A 16,385-nucleotide genomic window follows, 5' to 3' on the forward strand; every position below is an offset into this window, starting at 1 on the left:
TGCATCCAAGCAAGAAACCCAGCAGGGATTTTCACAAGAGATTTTGCAGGTCAGGGAATGATGGACAGTATGTTACTATAGCAATGGATATCCTGGGATCTCTGAGTACGTTGCAGAAACCTATACAATAGTACCTTCAAGCACAGCCAGCTCCAGGAACATAAACTGGGATTCATGGCTCACCTTTAAAAGTCATGCTTGAACCCTGGCATGCAAATTGCAATGCAAGTGCATCACACTTGCTAAAACAGCAAATTGTGCTCAATTATCACTTAGCGATCTCTTCCTGAATTTGTCACTGCGCTGAAAGGTCATTACTCAGCTGTACATATGGCATCTCTTAATCACCAGGAACGTAATGGTCATTTAAGCAGGTACCTCCCCTGGCACTCAGAGCAAGGGTCTTCCATTTCTGAATATTGTGCACAAATCATATGAACAGTGAGATCTAAATTAGTCAGTCTCTGCCAAACTGGCCTTTTAGGTGAGAGTCACCAAGCTGGATCACACCCTGAGTCCATCTGGTCCATTATGCTTTCATATGATTTTCTTATTGCTTCCGGCAATGGCCAGATGTCTAGAGAAGGGGAAGCAGGTCTCACGCAGTAGTCTGCCGATAAGACCACTTTGGATCTCACTAAACATTGTGTTCATCAACAAAGCTGAGCAAAAAAAGCATTAGGATAGTAAGAACAAGACTAACTCTGAAGGCTGTGCAATCTTCCACGCCGGTACCAGGGGCTTGTGCAGATTCCTGTGCAACAATGGGTGTGGGTCATGGGAAAGAGCTCCTAAGAAAAGTTCAGCAGCCCTGCTGGGATCCCAGCATAGACAGCACACTAAAGGATCCCCAAAGATATCCAAGAGCAGGGTGGGTAGATTGCAGGCAACATGCCTGGCATGTAAAATGGGCGAGGAGAAGCAGAGATCCTGCATGTTTCTCCCACCCAGCAAGGCCCCCGTGGGAAGTTTGGAGCCCAGCCACACCAGACATCCTCCTGTTGAATGTCCCACATTGCCCCATGGCAGTTAGGCTCACAGATCCTGTAGAACAGCTTGCGCAGAAATCCCCAATGCCATGAGGGTAGATCTGACAAAAGATTGCCTGTGCACTCCTTTGTTGTTTCTAAAGGGCATGATATTTCCCCTCGGACTTTGGTATTCATTCTTCAGTATCATACAGAGAATCTTTTCTATAGGAGAAATGTCATATTCTGTTCCTTGCCCGTTCCCACACCAGAGGATTTTTTTCTCCTTTCCACCTGCCTCTGTGCGTGTCTGTCTCAGCCTCTTCGCTTGCTGTCACTCAAGGCAGCCAAGCTCTGAAGAGCACGTTCTGCCCTGCTAAGCATCCCTGCTCGTGTCCTGCTTTCCTTCCTCCTTCAGATGGCCATTGGGAATTCTTTCTTTTTCAAGACAAAGATGATGCAACTAGTTAGAGAATGGGAAGAGGGAAAAGGTTGTCTGCATTCAACACAAACCTCTCAAGAAGAAGAAGGAAGGTAGATGGGGTGAATGCACCTTTACCACAACTGGAGTTGGGTCTATTTAAAGGTAGAGACCTTGCAAGGGCCTTGTAAAGACATTGCATTGCACAGAAGAGGCGTGTGTGTGTGTTTGTATGCAATGCAGGTTTTCCTTTTTCTATTCTTTGGAAGAAAACTCCTTCTTGCCCCCCAGGGCTGGCAGTCCCAAGCAGGGGCTCTTCCAGCTCCAGCAGAACTTTGCTCCCAGCTCAGCTCTGCCCACTTCTCACTTCGCAGCCTGTCCTTGCTCTTGGTTTTGTGACCATCCTCATTGTCTCCATCTCTCATTCCCAGGGCCGTGGAAGCAACGTCATTCACTGCCGGAAGGATGGCACCTGGAGTGGCTCCTTTCATCTCTGCAGGGAAATGCAGGGCCAGTGTGCGCTGCCCACACAGCTCAACAGCCACCTGAAGCTGCAGTGCGCCGGCGGCTACGGCATAGGTTTGTGAGCATCAGCCCCGGCCGACTGCCACGGGGGGATGCAGCTCAGACGGGAGTGGGGAGCAGTGGGACCGGAGATGAGGAAGAGGATGGGAACAAGAGGGAGGAAGGAAGGAGCCTGCAGTCTCTGAAGTCACCTTCTCCTGCGGACCTGTTTGTCTGAGTGAGAGGCTGCTACAGGAGGCTTTTCAGGGAACTGCTTTTAGGAAACATAAGCTTTGAGAGGCCAGGCGTCATGTAAGGTGCTCTGATTGCCTGCTTCTTGCAGCGCTTCCAGTTTCATCGTGTCCCTTCTTGGCCAGCTGGTTTTGGCCAGCTGGGCAGCCAGCATGCCAGACTATGCCAGAGATACATCCGGTCCTCAAAATACAGGGAGAGATTGTACCTGCGTTTGCTCTTACACTTTTGTAATGTCCCCCTCCTTCAACCACATGCGCACACACACGCCCAGAGGCTGAAAGGCAGAAAGCTGGCAGGGAAGCGCAGCACCAGGATAGTTCAGGTCTCTCCAGAAAGAATATGAGGCCAGCTGAGCATCCCCTTTTGTATGACAGTTGTTTAGGAGCTGTTGTAAGGGTACGTTTTCCCCCTTCCTTCTGGGGTCCCTGGTCACTCTGCAAGGGGTGATGCCTTCGTGTGCTCAGCTTTGCTTTGTGTCACCCAGGCAGAGGGAGGGGTAGACTACACACTGAATTGTACACACTATATTGCATTTTCATCCCCTGTTTTTGAGGTCTCCCTGCTGTAAGGGCTGCAACGGGAGCTGCACTGGCTGCAGCCCGCACAGACCCACAAGGCCCCTTCCTGCAGCCCCACTCCCAGCTCCTGCCAGCCCCCTCCTCCCTCCGCCTGTCCCTTTGAACTTGGAGAAATTTCCTCGTTGTGCGGCTCCCTCATTATATCGCAGCCATGCGAGGGACCATGAGCCTCCTTGTGTTCCCTCCCTGGGGAGGAGAACACGGCCTGGATGAGATCACCGCTCTGTAATGATGCCAATTACAGATCATATATCAAAACAATTCCGACCCGCTCCTTTCCGTACGCGTAAACAGTGTGGCGGAGCGCGGGAGAGCAAGCAGCGAGCAGGCTGTGGCGACTCTTAATGTGGCGAGGCGTTTTACCCTTCAGACAAGGTTACCTCCCGGGGCCAGCCAGGTTTTTGCAAGGAGAGAAATACCGATTCCTGGTTTGGAGGGGAGCATCTCAGTGCTGGAAGCAGGAGGGTCTGCAGCTGCCCATGCAGCGGGCGCCTGCCAGCCCTCGGTCCTCTCCCGGCCCTGCCAGGGCGGCTGCCAGCAGGTGCTGATCCCAGATGCAAGGTCCGGTGGGCCTGATCCTGGGATGGGACCACACAGCCATCATGGAGGCGAGGGACTCATGGGCCAGATCCTCCATGAGACTGTGGCTCTCGCTGGAGAGGGAGGAGTTGCTCGGTGAGGGCACAGCGGCCATTGGCTCTTATCCTCAGCAGATGGAGACATACCGCACACTTTGTTAGGCTCGCCCAGCACCACCTTTTGGGATCAGGTTGTTGAGGTTTTCTTATCTTCTTTGTGTTTTTGGAAGCCTGATCGATGTCCTTCTGAGAAGGCACTCTCCTGCCACTCACTCGCAATGGGGCTGGTGTCAATGGGCCTTATCTGGCAGGTCCGTGGAGCCACTACCACGTGCACTGGGAAAGCAAAACAAACCCCAAACGGTCCCCATCTTGCTGGCTCAACAGCCCGGGTCTGCTCTGCTCCCGATGACTCCTCCACGTGGGAGTACGTGAGAAGGCAGAAGCAGGTGGGGAAAATAATAGCATCCAGTCATGGTCACTATGAATCCCACACACCTTCGGTAATTCCTCAGACACCTAATCTGCCCTTCCAGGCTGAGGTGTGTGTTGAGCCAAAGGTTCAGCTCTCCAAACCAGTGCGGAGATTAATTCCTCCCCCAGCGCTGATTGGAGTGCAGAAATCCTAATGACATGTTTGCAGCAGCTGTGCCATTCAAGAGTGATTTTCCAGGGGGGAAATGGTAATGGTCCAACACACTAGGGCTTACGGTTGTGTCACCACAGGGCTCTGGGATATTGCTGCGGAGTATCGCAGCATGTTTTAATAAAGAAAGGACAGGATTCCCACTGGGCATGACAGTTAATCAGAGAAAAAGCAGGTTTATGTGTGAACAAAGCCATCATTACCTCTCTGCGTACTTCTTATCGACTGTGGGACTAAGGTGATAGCTCGTCTGCAATATCATTAGGCTTGGTCACCCTCCAAAAGATTATTATTGTCTGTAAATCTGACAGATCAAACGGTAGGTTTTTGTCATGTCATAGGTGAGATGAGTTTGACAGCCTCTGCTTAATCAGTCCCATTGCTTGAAAGAGCAGTTGAAATGGAAAAACCTTCACATTTTCTTGATGATCTGAAAGCGTAAAACCTGACCCCCTTCTTGGACTTAATAGCCAGAGAAATACCTAGATATGCAGCTCATGCAAAAAGGCCCTGGAATATCTGCCACCCCCACGATCTCCTGCTGAGATGCAGGGTTGTACTCAGCATTTCACGTGTGGCTAGAAGATATGTGATAGTTATGGTTGACTGCTAATTGCACTTTAGGAAAAACGAGCTCTAATCCTGTCCTTCAGCTGGAAGGATGCTGAAAGGGTCAGAAGCTGCTTGCTTTATCCTTTAGCTTTATCCTCTCCGTGTTTCGTGCAGGCGCAGAGTGTACCACCTCATGTCTGGATCACAGTCACGAGCCCATCCTCCTGCGTGTGAACGAGAGCGTGCAAGACATCCAGCACTGGATGAACCCTCAAAGAGTGAAGGTCAGTGCCGGACGATTTCAATAACTATCTCCCCTGTTGCATGTTTATGTGCAGTGAGTGAACAGCGTTACCCGTGGTTCATTCCATGAGGGGAATACATAGTGAATTCTGCCCTTTAGAAAAGAGTTCCTGATTTTTGTTGGTCTTTGCGTGTTGTTCTGGTAACGTGGTGGCTTTCTCTCCAAGTTGCTTTCTTTCTGTGATTTCCCAGTGAAAGTCAGTTCAAGGTAAGGGCCCCAAATCAGCATGCTCAGATCCACCCAGCTCCTACAGTGGGTCTGATCTGGAAACATGATTCATTACACAGGAAGATGTGATGGAGAGTGAGAGAAAGGGCACTGGCCAGGTTTTATTTTCCTTCCTCCTGTTCAGTATTTTGCATTCTTTGGGTGCCAGGGCTGGATTTTTCTGCACTGCTTTTGGATGACAAAAGAAGCTGATACAGAGGGTATTTCATTTCCCGAACCAGCAGAGCTGGCTGAGTCCTCCCCCACCCCTTCACCCGCATGCGAGAGATGTCTGCTCAGCACAGCCCCTTCCAGAGGTCACCACTTCTTCCTCCTGCCTGCTGCAAATGCACAGGCAGCATTAACTGATCACAGCACTCCGTCCTGTGCATCCTCCAGCGCGCACCGGCATCGGCCTGCCCTGATGGGGACATGCACACCCATGTACAGCGCCTTGCACACACACTCACCCCTACACACACATGCCGCTTGCAGCAAATAGCTGCTTGGTTTCATGCCTACGCTTGGATACCAGCGGGAGAGAGTCATCTACCTCTTTCTGAAAACGCTCATGCCATCTACACAAATATGCCCTCCTGCCTAGAAATACGTGTAACCAGGCGCTTGTGCCTACGCAGTATTTCTGCAGGTGTAGACATTTATCTGGACATGCTCAAGTGCACGTTGGAAGACGCTGGTACATCACATGTCACCAGGGTGCAGGTTGCTGGTGGTGCTTGAGCAAACACTGTCAGCTTTTACGTACTTGGCCCTGGCTTTGCAGGAGTCTGTTTTACACACTTGAACTCCATTTAGGAGAGAACGAGTAGCCAGCACAGCCCCAGCATGTCCTGAACAGCTTTGACAGTCTATTTGCTTCTCTACATGCCTAAATATGTACCCAGGGTTTGGGATTTTTGAAATCTGGCCTTTGCTGTGGATAGTGAGCCGCTCCAAAAATCTCCGCCACTTTATACTTCCCTGTTTCACACAGAGCAATAGAATAAATCCTGGAAAGGGGTGGGGAACCTAAGTCCAGAGAATACGACAAGCTCACAGTGTCCTTCCCAGCTTCCCATTCACTCCAGACGCCAAGATTATATTACTGCCTAAGCCTAGGCTTTGCCAAGTTTCTGGCATGAAACATAAAGAAAACCCCTATCTCTGTATTAGGGGCAATTTCTCACTGGCCCTTTCCCAAGTGCTAGACTTTAAAGTGGTTTTGTAATTCATGGTAAAATAAAGTGACAGCTTCCCTCCCGTTCTCTGCTGTGCTCCGTTTATTGATGCGGGTACGCAGAGGGAGCTGTAACGAGTTTTATACCTGCAGGTCTCTGGAGGGCTCATTAGGCAGCAGGGAAAACATATAGTAGTAAAGGGGGAGATGAGGGGAGTGAGGGATGGAGGAGAAATGGTTTCCGAGAGTACAGTGGTAAATAAGACCTATTTTGCCCTGATGGTGAGGATCTTCCAAGAGCTTTAGGCTGTGAGCAGATACAAGTTTGACCCCACAAACGCATTGTAACTAGAGGGTGAGATTTGGGCTTGAAAACTTGCGTTGGGAGATGGAGGAGAGCATTTAGGAGACGAGCAGGATGATGCTGAGACATGCTGGAGGGGATTTTTTTGGTAGCTGTAAAACATCCATCTTATTCAACTCTCCAGATAAGGGGATGTCACCCACAGGGAGCGGTGCGTCGCGGGGTGCCACTGGGGGAAATGCTGCTGCTGGTAGGACTGGGGAGACCCTGGAGAGGTGGGACTGGGACGCCTTAGGGGAAGGTCCCCACAGCAATGTGTTATATATCATTAATAATATCTGTCTTCATTTATGGTCAGTGACAGCTTGCTGTTGTGCCATACCAGTAAAGCGAGCCGTTTACACGAGAAGTCTTTGTGGATCTCAAAATACTTGAATAACACAAAGGAAACACTTTTAGTTACTTGATTTCAGGCACAAGTAATGTACAAATGAGTGCAGTATGAGAAGCAGATAAAGCTAGGACCGATCTCTCAAGTTTACCTTTGAAAGGACAGGCACAGATAAAACATAGGGACAGCCGGCAAGAAAAAAAATATTTGTGTGTAGCTGCTCAAGCAACAGCTGTTATGGAAGCAAAGTGGGAAGAGGGAACCATCCTCCTCTGGGGGTTGGTTAGAGCAGAGCTGTGCAAATCACTCGATTTTTCGGTTTACTGGAAGTTCTGTCAAATTAAAAAAAAAAGTTTTCTCCTAATCAAAGTGCATTTTTTGATGTGATTTTTGGTGAACCAAAAAATTGGAGAAAAAAACATGTTGGTTTGAACATAACTTAGCATTTCATTTCCAAGGATTTTTTTTTAAACTTTTTGTTTAATGAAAATGAAAAAAACTTAGAAATTAAATGTCCTCTCAAAGGAACAACAACAGATATTTCATTTTGAAAAATGTCTAAATATTATTGTGTTTTTCAGAATTGGTTTAGGCTGAGTTACTTTGCTGGGTCTGAAACAGTTTGCAAAAATCAGTGCAAGTTGGCAGTGTCTTCCAAATCTGTATTTTCAGCAGGGAAAAAAAATTCACCTGAAATCTTCTGTGTGTCTGCTGTTCTGCAGCAGGCCGTGTTCGGAGCAACCATTGCTGTTCCTGTGATTTCCCATTTACCGTGCCCGTGCAAGGGGCAGCAAGCTGTTGAAGACACCTATAGATAGAGCTGCCAAGCCTGACTATGCAGGCAGTGGAGAGAAAAAAGTGAAATGTCTCAGAAAGACAGCTTGACAGCTCTTTCCCACCGACTGCAGAGAAACAGGGCAGACACCTAATTTCTTAGGTTGTCTGAATTTGGGTCCTGGCCTTTGTGCTGAACAGGAACAGGCCAAATACTGTGCAAGCACAGGCATGCTTGGGATAGCCTTGAAAGGGTCGGCATGCCCCAACTCTGCCTACCAGTGGGGCTGAGTGGGGCCATGGCCCCTCTGCATGCCCAGGACGCTGCCCTACTCCTGGCAACGTGTCTTCCCATATGCGCTGCAAGCCCTGGGATTTTGGATGTCCAGAAGTCATTAAGAGGAATTCTCCTTAACTACTCCCTTATTAATTTAAGCTTTGCAGTTTTCCTCCTTCCTTCCCCTCTCCTCTTTCTGTGAGTGTTGGGCTCATTTTGCAGGCAGGGAAACTGAGTCATGGAGAGGTGAAATCACTTATTGCAGTGCCGCAGCTCAGCGCCCAGGAAGGCAGGACTTCCCACCCCATCTGTAGCTAGAGGAGGAAACAGCTACAAAGCGCCGTGTCTCCCCTCCCTTGGCAGCAGCAGCCAATCCCCTCACCACCGCGACATTAAGCCCACAGTTAATTGTCATGTTCATTTAGTGCCTGAGGAGAGAGTTAGCTGAGACCAGTAGATGCCAGTCCCTGGGCTTTAGCCCTGGGGGACACTTGACCCATCTAAGGTGGAGGAGAGCTCTCCACCAGCCTCTCTTGGGGAAACCTAATCCCCTCCGCAGCCCGCAAATTGTTGACATCATTGTGTTAGTCCCACCATGGGAGGGAAGCGCCATGACCGGAGGCACTAGGTCTTCCCTCACAAGGAGAAAATGACAGCTTGATTTGCTTTCTTGGCTCTTTGTTACCTACTGTGGGAGCGCATCCCAGCTTCCTCTCCCTTCGCAGCAGATGGAGTCACAGCCACCAAACCGCAGATGTAGCTGGATGGCGTTTCTGGGATGGGGACGGGACCAAAGTCAATACACCCGGCTGCGCAGCGCGGCCTGCATGGGAGGGCAGCTGTGCTGCAGAAGCCGATGCTCAAGGGGAGCCGGGGCCATGAGGGCGGCATATGTCACCGCAGCGGCTTGGAGCACATGGCGGCACGGGGAAGGGATGGGGCTTGCAGAGGCAGCGGCCAGATGGGCTTTATCCCCCGTGCACTGCCTGGCATGTGTCGGATGTGGTCCTTCCATCCAACTCTTATTGCATCCTTTGTTGGCCTTATAAAGCCACCTTCCTTTCTGCACACACTGATGCCATTGGATCCTGGTCACGTCCTGCAGTACTGCTGCCTATACCCTTCCTTGCTTGCTTTTTATATGTTTGTTTATCTCAGTTGCCCCATGCAGCACCCTATGGCACCTTTGTGCCTGGTAGCACCGCAAGAGGCAGGAACGATGCCCAGCAACCTGAATCATCCCCAGTTTCTTAATTTTCCAACCCAGGCTCTCCTTCTATGAACAACCTCTCTCCTGTCCTGTTGCACCACACACGCCACAACAGCAGCTTGAGGATACAAACAGGAGGGGTGGTGGGAATTCAGGGTTTGGAAGACCAGCAAGAGGAGTCAGGGCCATGGCTGAGGGCCCTTCCCTGAGCTTACTCTTCTTCCAGCTCTGTGAATGTTAGAAGGATTGAATTCAGCTGCAGTAGCTCTAATGGTCTCCACTAGCCTAGGAAAGTATCATCTGAGGAGAGGACAAAGTAACTGGGACTAAGCTGTTGGCAGGTACCACTCAAGAGCAATGTGAATGTCCCACTGACCCAGTGATTAATCTAGCACAAGGTCAGCTGGCTTTCCTACGCTATGGAGAGCAGCCCGGAGCTGCACTCCCTTTCCCTGGAGGCTGTCCAGCTGAAGGCTGTGCAGCCCTTGGGATTGAGATGACCTTGAGTGAGAGCTCCGAGGAGAGCACCATCCCAGCAGAGACTTCGCCTTCCATCGTTCCCCTAAGGGAGGGTGCTGGGTTTTTAATACTGGGAGGGTCAGGAAAGTAGTCAGTGCATCTTCTGCGAGGGAATGCTCTCACTTGGAAACCTCCTTTCTTAAGAGCCTGTTTCAGGGCTATTCATCTCCCTTTGTTAGCTCCAAATGCTCACACACATTCACACATATCGAGAGGTTTTGTAAATATCGATGCTTCTTACCAGGGGAATGGGAGACGCTCTTTGGAAGTGCACTTCTACCTATTGTCTGGCTGGCCTTGGATACAGGAGGCAAATGCCCGAGTTGTTCTACTTTGGTTTAATTCTTGGGTTCAAATGCTCTTGAACTGCTCCCTTATTCTCCCCCCTCCTGGTCTGTTGACTGGCCTTGTTTATTTTGAAACCTAGAAAAGCTTCCTTTCTTTTCCCTCTGAAGTGCAATAAACAGAAGAGGGAAAAAAAATTAAAAAAATCTCACCATTTGTGGCAGGCAACAGCCTGGAAATCTCCAGCTGTCTGTCAAGAGTGCGCTGGGGGAATGTCTGACACCGCAGGGCCCCCGCACCTTGCAGCCTGCCTCCCGGGGAATAAACAACATCCTCCTCCCTCACCCGGCCGCTTCTCCGCTCACACAGACGGGCCCTGTTGCGAGGCAGGTGGGGCAAGCTGGGCTTGACTAATAGTGGAAAATCCGAGAGCATCGGAAAGATAAACAGCCCAAGTCAGATAGTATAAAAGTCCTTTTTCTAGCACACGCCAGGTAAGCCTCAAATGACAGAAACTGTAAAAACATGCTGAGGTTCCCCTGCAGATGGATTAAATTAGCCCTCAGATAAACAGGGGAAGGGATGGCTTGTGCGTCAGGTCTTCCCAAATGTTAATCCCTTCCTTCCCCAGGCCTCCATTCAACCCCGACCCCTGCCCTTGGGCAAGTGTGGGCAAGTGCCTATGTGTCCGTCTTGCCCAACTGGACATTGTTGTGTTTCATCCATGGACAATAACCCAAAATTAACATTGTGCCTGATGTTCTGGTGAATGGATGGGAGTCCTGTCTCCTAGACCTCCATGGTATTGAACCACCATCTCCATTGACTGACCAAACTTTTCATCCACTCTGAAAATCTAAGTTTCCATGTCTACAGGCAAACAATGGCTGCCCTGGGTGTGTCATCATTGAATAGGCTGGTCATAATTTTTGCCCAAAACTAGGCACTCCAGAATTCATTATACATACAGAAATTATTAAATGTTTATACAATGTAGCAGATGATGCTGTCCTTTCTGGAGGTTATTCTGAAGGCATGTGGTGGGAGGTGCTTCCATTTAAGATCTAAAGGATGGTGTGAAAATGTATCTGAAAGTCCACCTTTAGCATCTTCAAGAAGCACAGATACGATGGGTAGTGAAAGAGAACGATGTTTTGCACCACCAAAGAAATCCCTCAATTAATTCCTAAAATGTCTCCCCCCTACCCAAGAGCAAGACAGTAGACCTGTGCCTTTGCCTTTCCCTGCCACGTTCCCCCATGAGTGAAATATTGGACATGACGTTTTAGGAGAACCTTAAATATTATTTTAATCTCAAATGTTCTGTTATTGCAAGTGTCAAGTCCAACACTTCTTGTAAATACCTGGAGGACAGCCAGGTCCTGAGAACACAAGAGGTGTTAGGAACTGAACTTCATTGGTTAAGTACAGGAGAGCCATAGGAGCCAGCACGCTGATTTTCTGTACACTGATTTCTTTGTCTTAACCTGTTTTTTTTTTTTCTTCTCCTCCCCTCCAGAGCGTTGTCTGCACGGCAGGACTCAAGTGGTACCCTCACCCTTCCCTGATTCATTGTGTCAAAGGCTGCGAGGTGAGCTTTTACGTTAGCTCAGGTGGTCCGTGTTTGCTCTCCTAAGTGTTATGTTAACAGTCACTGCAGTCACCTGGGTTGTAAATGCTGTTTTTCAAGTGGGGCAAACAAGCTTTTGCCCTGACTACCCTATCAAACATACTGTGATCTCCTGCATCAGTTCTGACACTCAGCAGTGAAATCGGTGGTTTTCCTAGAGCCAATGGCTGGGTGACTGTCACAGGGGTTAAATGATCAAGTGGCTCAACAACATTGGTAGACCATCAGAATTTCCCAGGATCTGGGAATTTCTGGGAAGTTGCAAAAACCTTCAGTTGTTTTTCCTTGATTTTGACATCTTATTAGAGGGCCAATTCTTTCCAAGGCCAGCTAGGCTTTGGGCTTTGGTGTGTGCAGATAAACTTCAGGAAAGCCAGAAGCAGAATTATACCACTGCGTGGACAGCACAGCTGGTCAGTGAGAAAATCACACATCCCTCCACTGTGCACCTCTGTCTGAACCAGAAAAAAAAAAAATCAGAAAAATGCAGTTACATTTCAGCTGTGATACATTTTTACAGTTTTGTGTGTTATTTGAAAAAAGCTATTATTTTGAAGGATGTTGTTTCTGCTGGCAACAGTCTTTGAAAAGTCTGAGAAGTCTTAAGATGCTTCCAGTGGTTAAACAGGGCTGGAGCACCTCTCTCAGGGTCATGGTGCTCATGCAGTTTCCGTCATGCCAGCCCTTGAGTATCTCACCCATGTCAAGAAGTCAATCCTTGTGGCACCTCTGTAAGGCTGGGAAGCTTCATGCCCATTTTAGAAGTGGGGTAGCTCAGAGGCAGAGGGATAGAAGGCTGCTTTGGTTACGTGGACAGGCAGTGGAAGAGCTGTGTCTTGACCCCACGTCTCCTGACTTTCTGCAGCACTGACTGCACTTTCAGCAGCCAGTAACCCAATTTTAAAAGCGCATTGAAGTTATTCGCCCGGAGTGGCAGAACATGGCACAGAACTCCTAAATCTGACATGAAACTCTAGACCACATTGCTGTGCGACGTGATTTGTCTTGAAGTGAAAGACAGGTTTCCTTCGCATACAAATGTTGGGCCCAAGAGGGTAATAACTCTCCAACAATGTAATAGTTTCTGTTTAGTTGTTCCCTAAATGAAAAGCATTCTGCTGTCAGTGCTTTGAATGTCATAAGCCATCTCACGTATTACATTCATGCAGGCTGGCTAGGCGCCCCTATTCTCCAAAGAGAGCTAAAATAACATCCAGGGACCATTAAGAAATGCCATTCAGGTGCTGATGCACCATTGGGTATCCATTCTTCTGCTGTTTAAGGATAGTTGTTACTGAGGCAAACTTTGCAATGATGTAATAATTTACCAGAAGCCATTATTACTGACATGCTTTTTCTCAGCATTTTCTTCCCTTCCATCATTGTTAATTGCCAGACCCCTCTGCATCAATAGGAACTTTCTTCTTTTCATCATTCATTCAGCAGTGTCACTGCATCGCAATCTATCATCTTGGAAGGTTTTGCCCAGACAATTGATAATGGCCTCTAGCATCATTTTTAGAGCATGATGCTTCCAGGATCCACGAATGGGCCAGCGCTTATTCTCTGGCATTAAGATTTCAGAAGAAATACTATCTTCGCCAAGCCTTTTTTTCACGACTATGGAAACAGGGACTAATAAGCCAGTAGGTCAATAATACTGGGCCATTAAGCTGATACAATCCCTAATGTATTAATATCCTTAGCATTAGGGAAGGTTCCCTGAATAGAAGGCTGTAAGCGGGGCATTATTTTACGCTTGGAGATCACAGTGGTAACCCACACTGCTGCTGCAATGTGATTTTTTGTCGCTCCCTAGTGGCAGGAATAGAGGTTTATGAGTCAGCCCCGTACTTCTCGGCAGCTAACCTAAGTGTTTCAGTAGAAAACTAGTCCCTCTGGACTACCTGTGTAGTCCTCCAAAAATAGAGGAGCAGTAAGATATGCATGAAGACCTCTAGAGACCTCAGCCTCCACAGCCAGGTCTCCAAGGTCTCCCAAATGAGGATTTTGGTACCAAATCAGGATAGGTGCTATTTGTCCCATTCTTCTTCCCCAAAGGACTGACTTGCCTACTCTGTGCCAGTGCAAGTGAAAGGCAAATTCTTCCACAAGTTTCTTTTACTGATTTTCCAGTGTTCATAGGTGTAGAGTACAGGCATAGGCATGGGAAATTAAAGGCAAGCCTTTCTTGACAAGCAGCCACAGCCAGGCAATACAAGGGAAACATGAAGAAACCTACAAAGTGTCTTGGGCAGTTGGGCAAAGTTCATGTTTCTTAAACTGACCAGGTTGGCATAAAAATATCTCTCCATCTACTTATAAATAATTCCTTTTTAACTCTTATCATATTAATTAAATTGGAAGGGTGTTTGCAAGTCAAAGTCTTTGCCTGTATACATAAGCCAATCTCTGTGGAAGTCAATGGAGTTAAGCCAGTTTACAGGCATAGGAGCCTCAGCCTGTAACTCTGATTTTCCTTGTCAGCATTTGTAGTATTGGCATGTAGCTAAACAAGTGACACGCAATAAGTCAGTCACCTCCTGGTAATCCTGCTCTGGTCCGATATTGCCATCATTACCTGGATTTCCTATACCCTGATAGAAATATTTAAATTTGCAAGACATCAGAAGTAAAAGCCTGCATTTGGAGCACTCCGTAGGGTCTGTTTCAACACTGAAGAGCATGGCCATGGCTCTGCCTGGGGAGAGCACGGCAAGCTCTCATTGCTGGTTCTTCAGTTATCTATCATCAGGGAGACTCTGATACTGCAATTGCTGCAAAATCCTCCCCAGGAAACCTCCACAAGCCTCCCCACCCACTCTGCAATGATGCCTTCTTGTAGGAAAGTCCCTGGTGTGTTTTTCTCAGTGCAGAATAAATGAATTTTCCAAAGAGCAGATAAAATGGGAATGGCCCCATGAGCCTGCACGTGTAAGAAGTGTTACAGAGATATGACTGTGCTCTCTGCTGAGCATCCATTTTTCTGACCTTTCTGCCTGGGCTTCTCATACCTGGCATGGACCTTTTTTAGCATCAGGCACAGTTTTGACTTCCAAGAAAGACTTTTATACTTACTGACCAAGAGGGCTCCAACATGTAATGAAAAACCAGACTTCAAGCCTTTTCTTCAGAATCGTGATTATTATTCAGGTCCTGTGTAGCACATAGACTAGTGATCACATTGCACAGACTAGTGACCACATTTTCATTTTCAAGGTCATTTATGAATTTTACTTAATAGCTCTCCACAACATGCCTCTGAATAATTGTCATTATCCCAGCTCTGAGCTGTGGAGCGGAGGGAGATTACGTGTCATGGCCAAGGTCACGTGCAGTCACTGCTGCTCAGAGAACGAGAGCACGTGGTCTCTATGCTGAGCTCAGACCGCTTCCATTTCTCTTTGTGATATGTTTTGTGCCCTCAATGCTGACACTTGTTGCATAGTTAGGAGAACTGTGGTGGAAAGTACAGCTATTAAAAGCAAGCCAGTTTTGCTGCTATACATAATCTTCTTCTTATCCCACATAGTTTTGGAAGGTTAGCTTAAAATTATCAAAAGGTGCCACAATTTTAGATGCCTTGATGCTGTCTCTGGGCCTAGTCAAATTAATATTCCTGAAGCATCATCTTATGTGGGATGTGAAAAGCCAACAAGGGCTCATTTCCCTTCCATCTAGTGTCCTTTTTTTTCTGTCTGCTTTGAAGGGAGAGGGGAATAATTATCTCTTGCTTTTCAGGACAGTTGGTAATGTTACAAAGTATACGGCTCCTTCAAGTCTTCATATTTTCCTTCTGACATATGGTTACGGGTTTTATCCATGTCCGTGTTCTCAGTCTTTTTCTGCTTTTTCCTTTTTCAGCCTTTCATGGGGGACAACTACTGTGACTCCATCAACAACCGAGCCTTCTGCAACTATGATGGTGGGGACTGCTGTGCCTCGACAGTCAAGACCAAAAAGGTAGGGATGCAGCTTCCTCTTTTCACGGGAATTCCTTGGAGAGTGCTGCTTTGCGCCCAGGAAAATTTTATTTTTGCTAGAATAAGGGCTGTCCAAGGTCTCAGAAGGACCTTCAGTCCAGGCATCAGCTCACCATAGGCACTGAGTTCTTGTTGGTTCATTTTGAAGTTCTCTCTTGATATGCATATGTGTTTCCCATCATAACCTGCCTTATACCTGTGCAAGGCAGGTTCTTAAATAAAGTACTCAGAGGCGTTCATTCATTCTTATTGTAAATAAACCCTAGCTTCTCTACAGGCAAAGGCTGGCTCCTTCCAAAACCCTGGGGGATGTTCATGAGAAAAGCTGCACCTACTGCTTAGGAGACCTTCACACAGAAACACTGACCCGGGTATCTTTGCCTGTCCTGATATCCACCCTCAATGCTCAGAGGGGAAACTAAAGGTTAGGAGTCATTAGGAAAAGAACAGAGAGCAAAACAAAAGCATTGTTTTAGGTCTGTACTTGGATCCGTGTGTACCCACATACATATGGCTCGCTGACCATCCCATCTCCAAAAGGACAGAGTGAGACAGAGAGGAGCGTGGAGCAGGGCAGCAGGGCCAAGCAGAGATGTGAAATATCTTCTCCACAAACAGAGACCACATAGACCAGGACCTGCAAATCTTGCAAAAGAGACAGTGGGCATGGTTAGTGGCAGAGATTTGAAAAAACATTATTTAATGTAGGGAGGATGCTTAGGAAAATAAAATCCATTGCTTCTTATCACACAGCAGTGAGGGGGTGAAATGGTAATTACCTGGAAGCAGGATCCAAACAAGTGAAAGAAAGTGCTTATTCAC

The 16,385-nt window shown here is 47.8% G+C and overlaps 1 protein-coding gene across 3 annotated transcripts in view; it reads left to right on the forward strand.

Annotated features, from left to right (window-relative positions):
- The window catches only part of PAPPA (pappalysin 1), a 254,468-nt gene that overhangs the window by 220,570 nt on the left and 17,513 nt on the right, over nucleotides 1-16,385 (forward strand). For all 3 annotated transcript variants that reach the window (XM_075519671.1, XM_075519669.1, XM_075519670.1), the window contains exons 18-21: nucleotides 1,821-1,968; nucleotides 4,677-4,786; nucleotides 11,470-11,541; nucleotides 15,445-15,543. In XM_075519671.1, coding sequence (XP_075375786.1) covers nucleotides 1,821-1,968; nucleotides 4,677-4,786; nucleotides 11,470-11,541; nucleotides 15,445-15,543 — 429 coding nt within the window. The remainder of the gene's footprint in view (nucleotides 1-1,820; nucleotides 1,969-4,676; nucleotides 4,787-11,469; nucleotides 11,542-15,444; nucleotides 15,544-16,385) is intronic.

Source organism: Mycteria americana, chromosome 17 (assembly GCF_035582795.1).
Source record: "Mycteria americana isolate JAX WOST 10 ecotype Jacksonville Zoo and Gardens chromosome 17, USCA_MyAme_1.0, whole genome shotgun sequence".
In the NCBI taxonomy this organism is placed as follows: Eukaryota; Metazoa; Chordata; class Aves; order Ciconiiformes; family Ciconiidae; genus Mycteria; species Mycteria americana.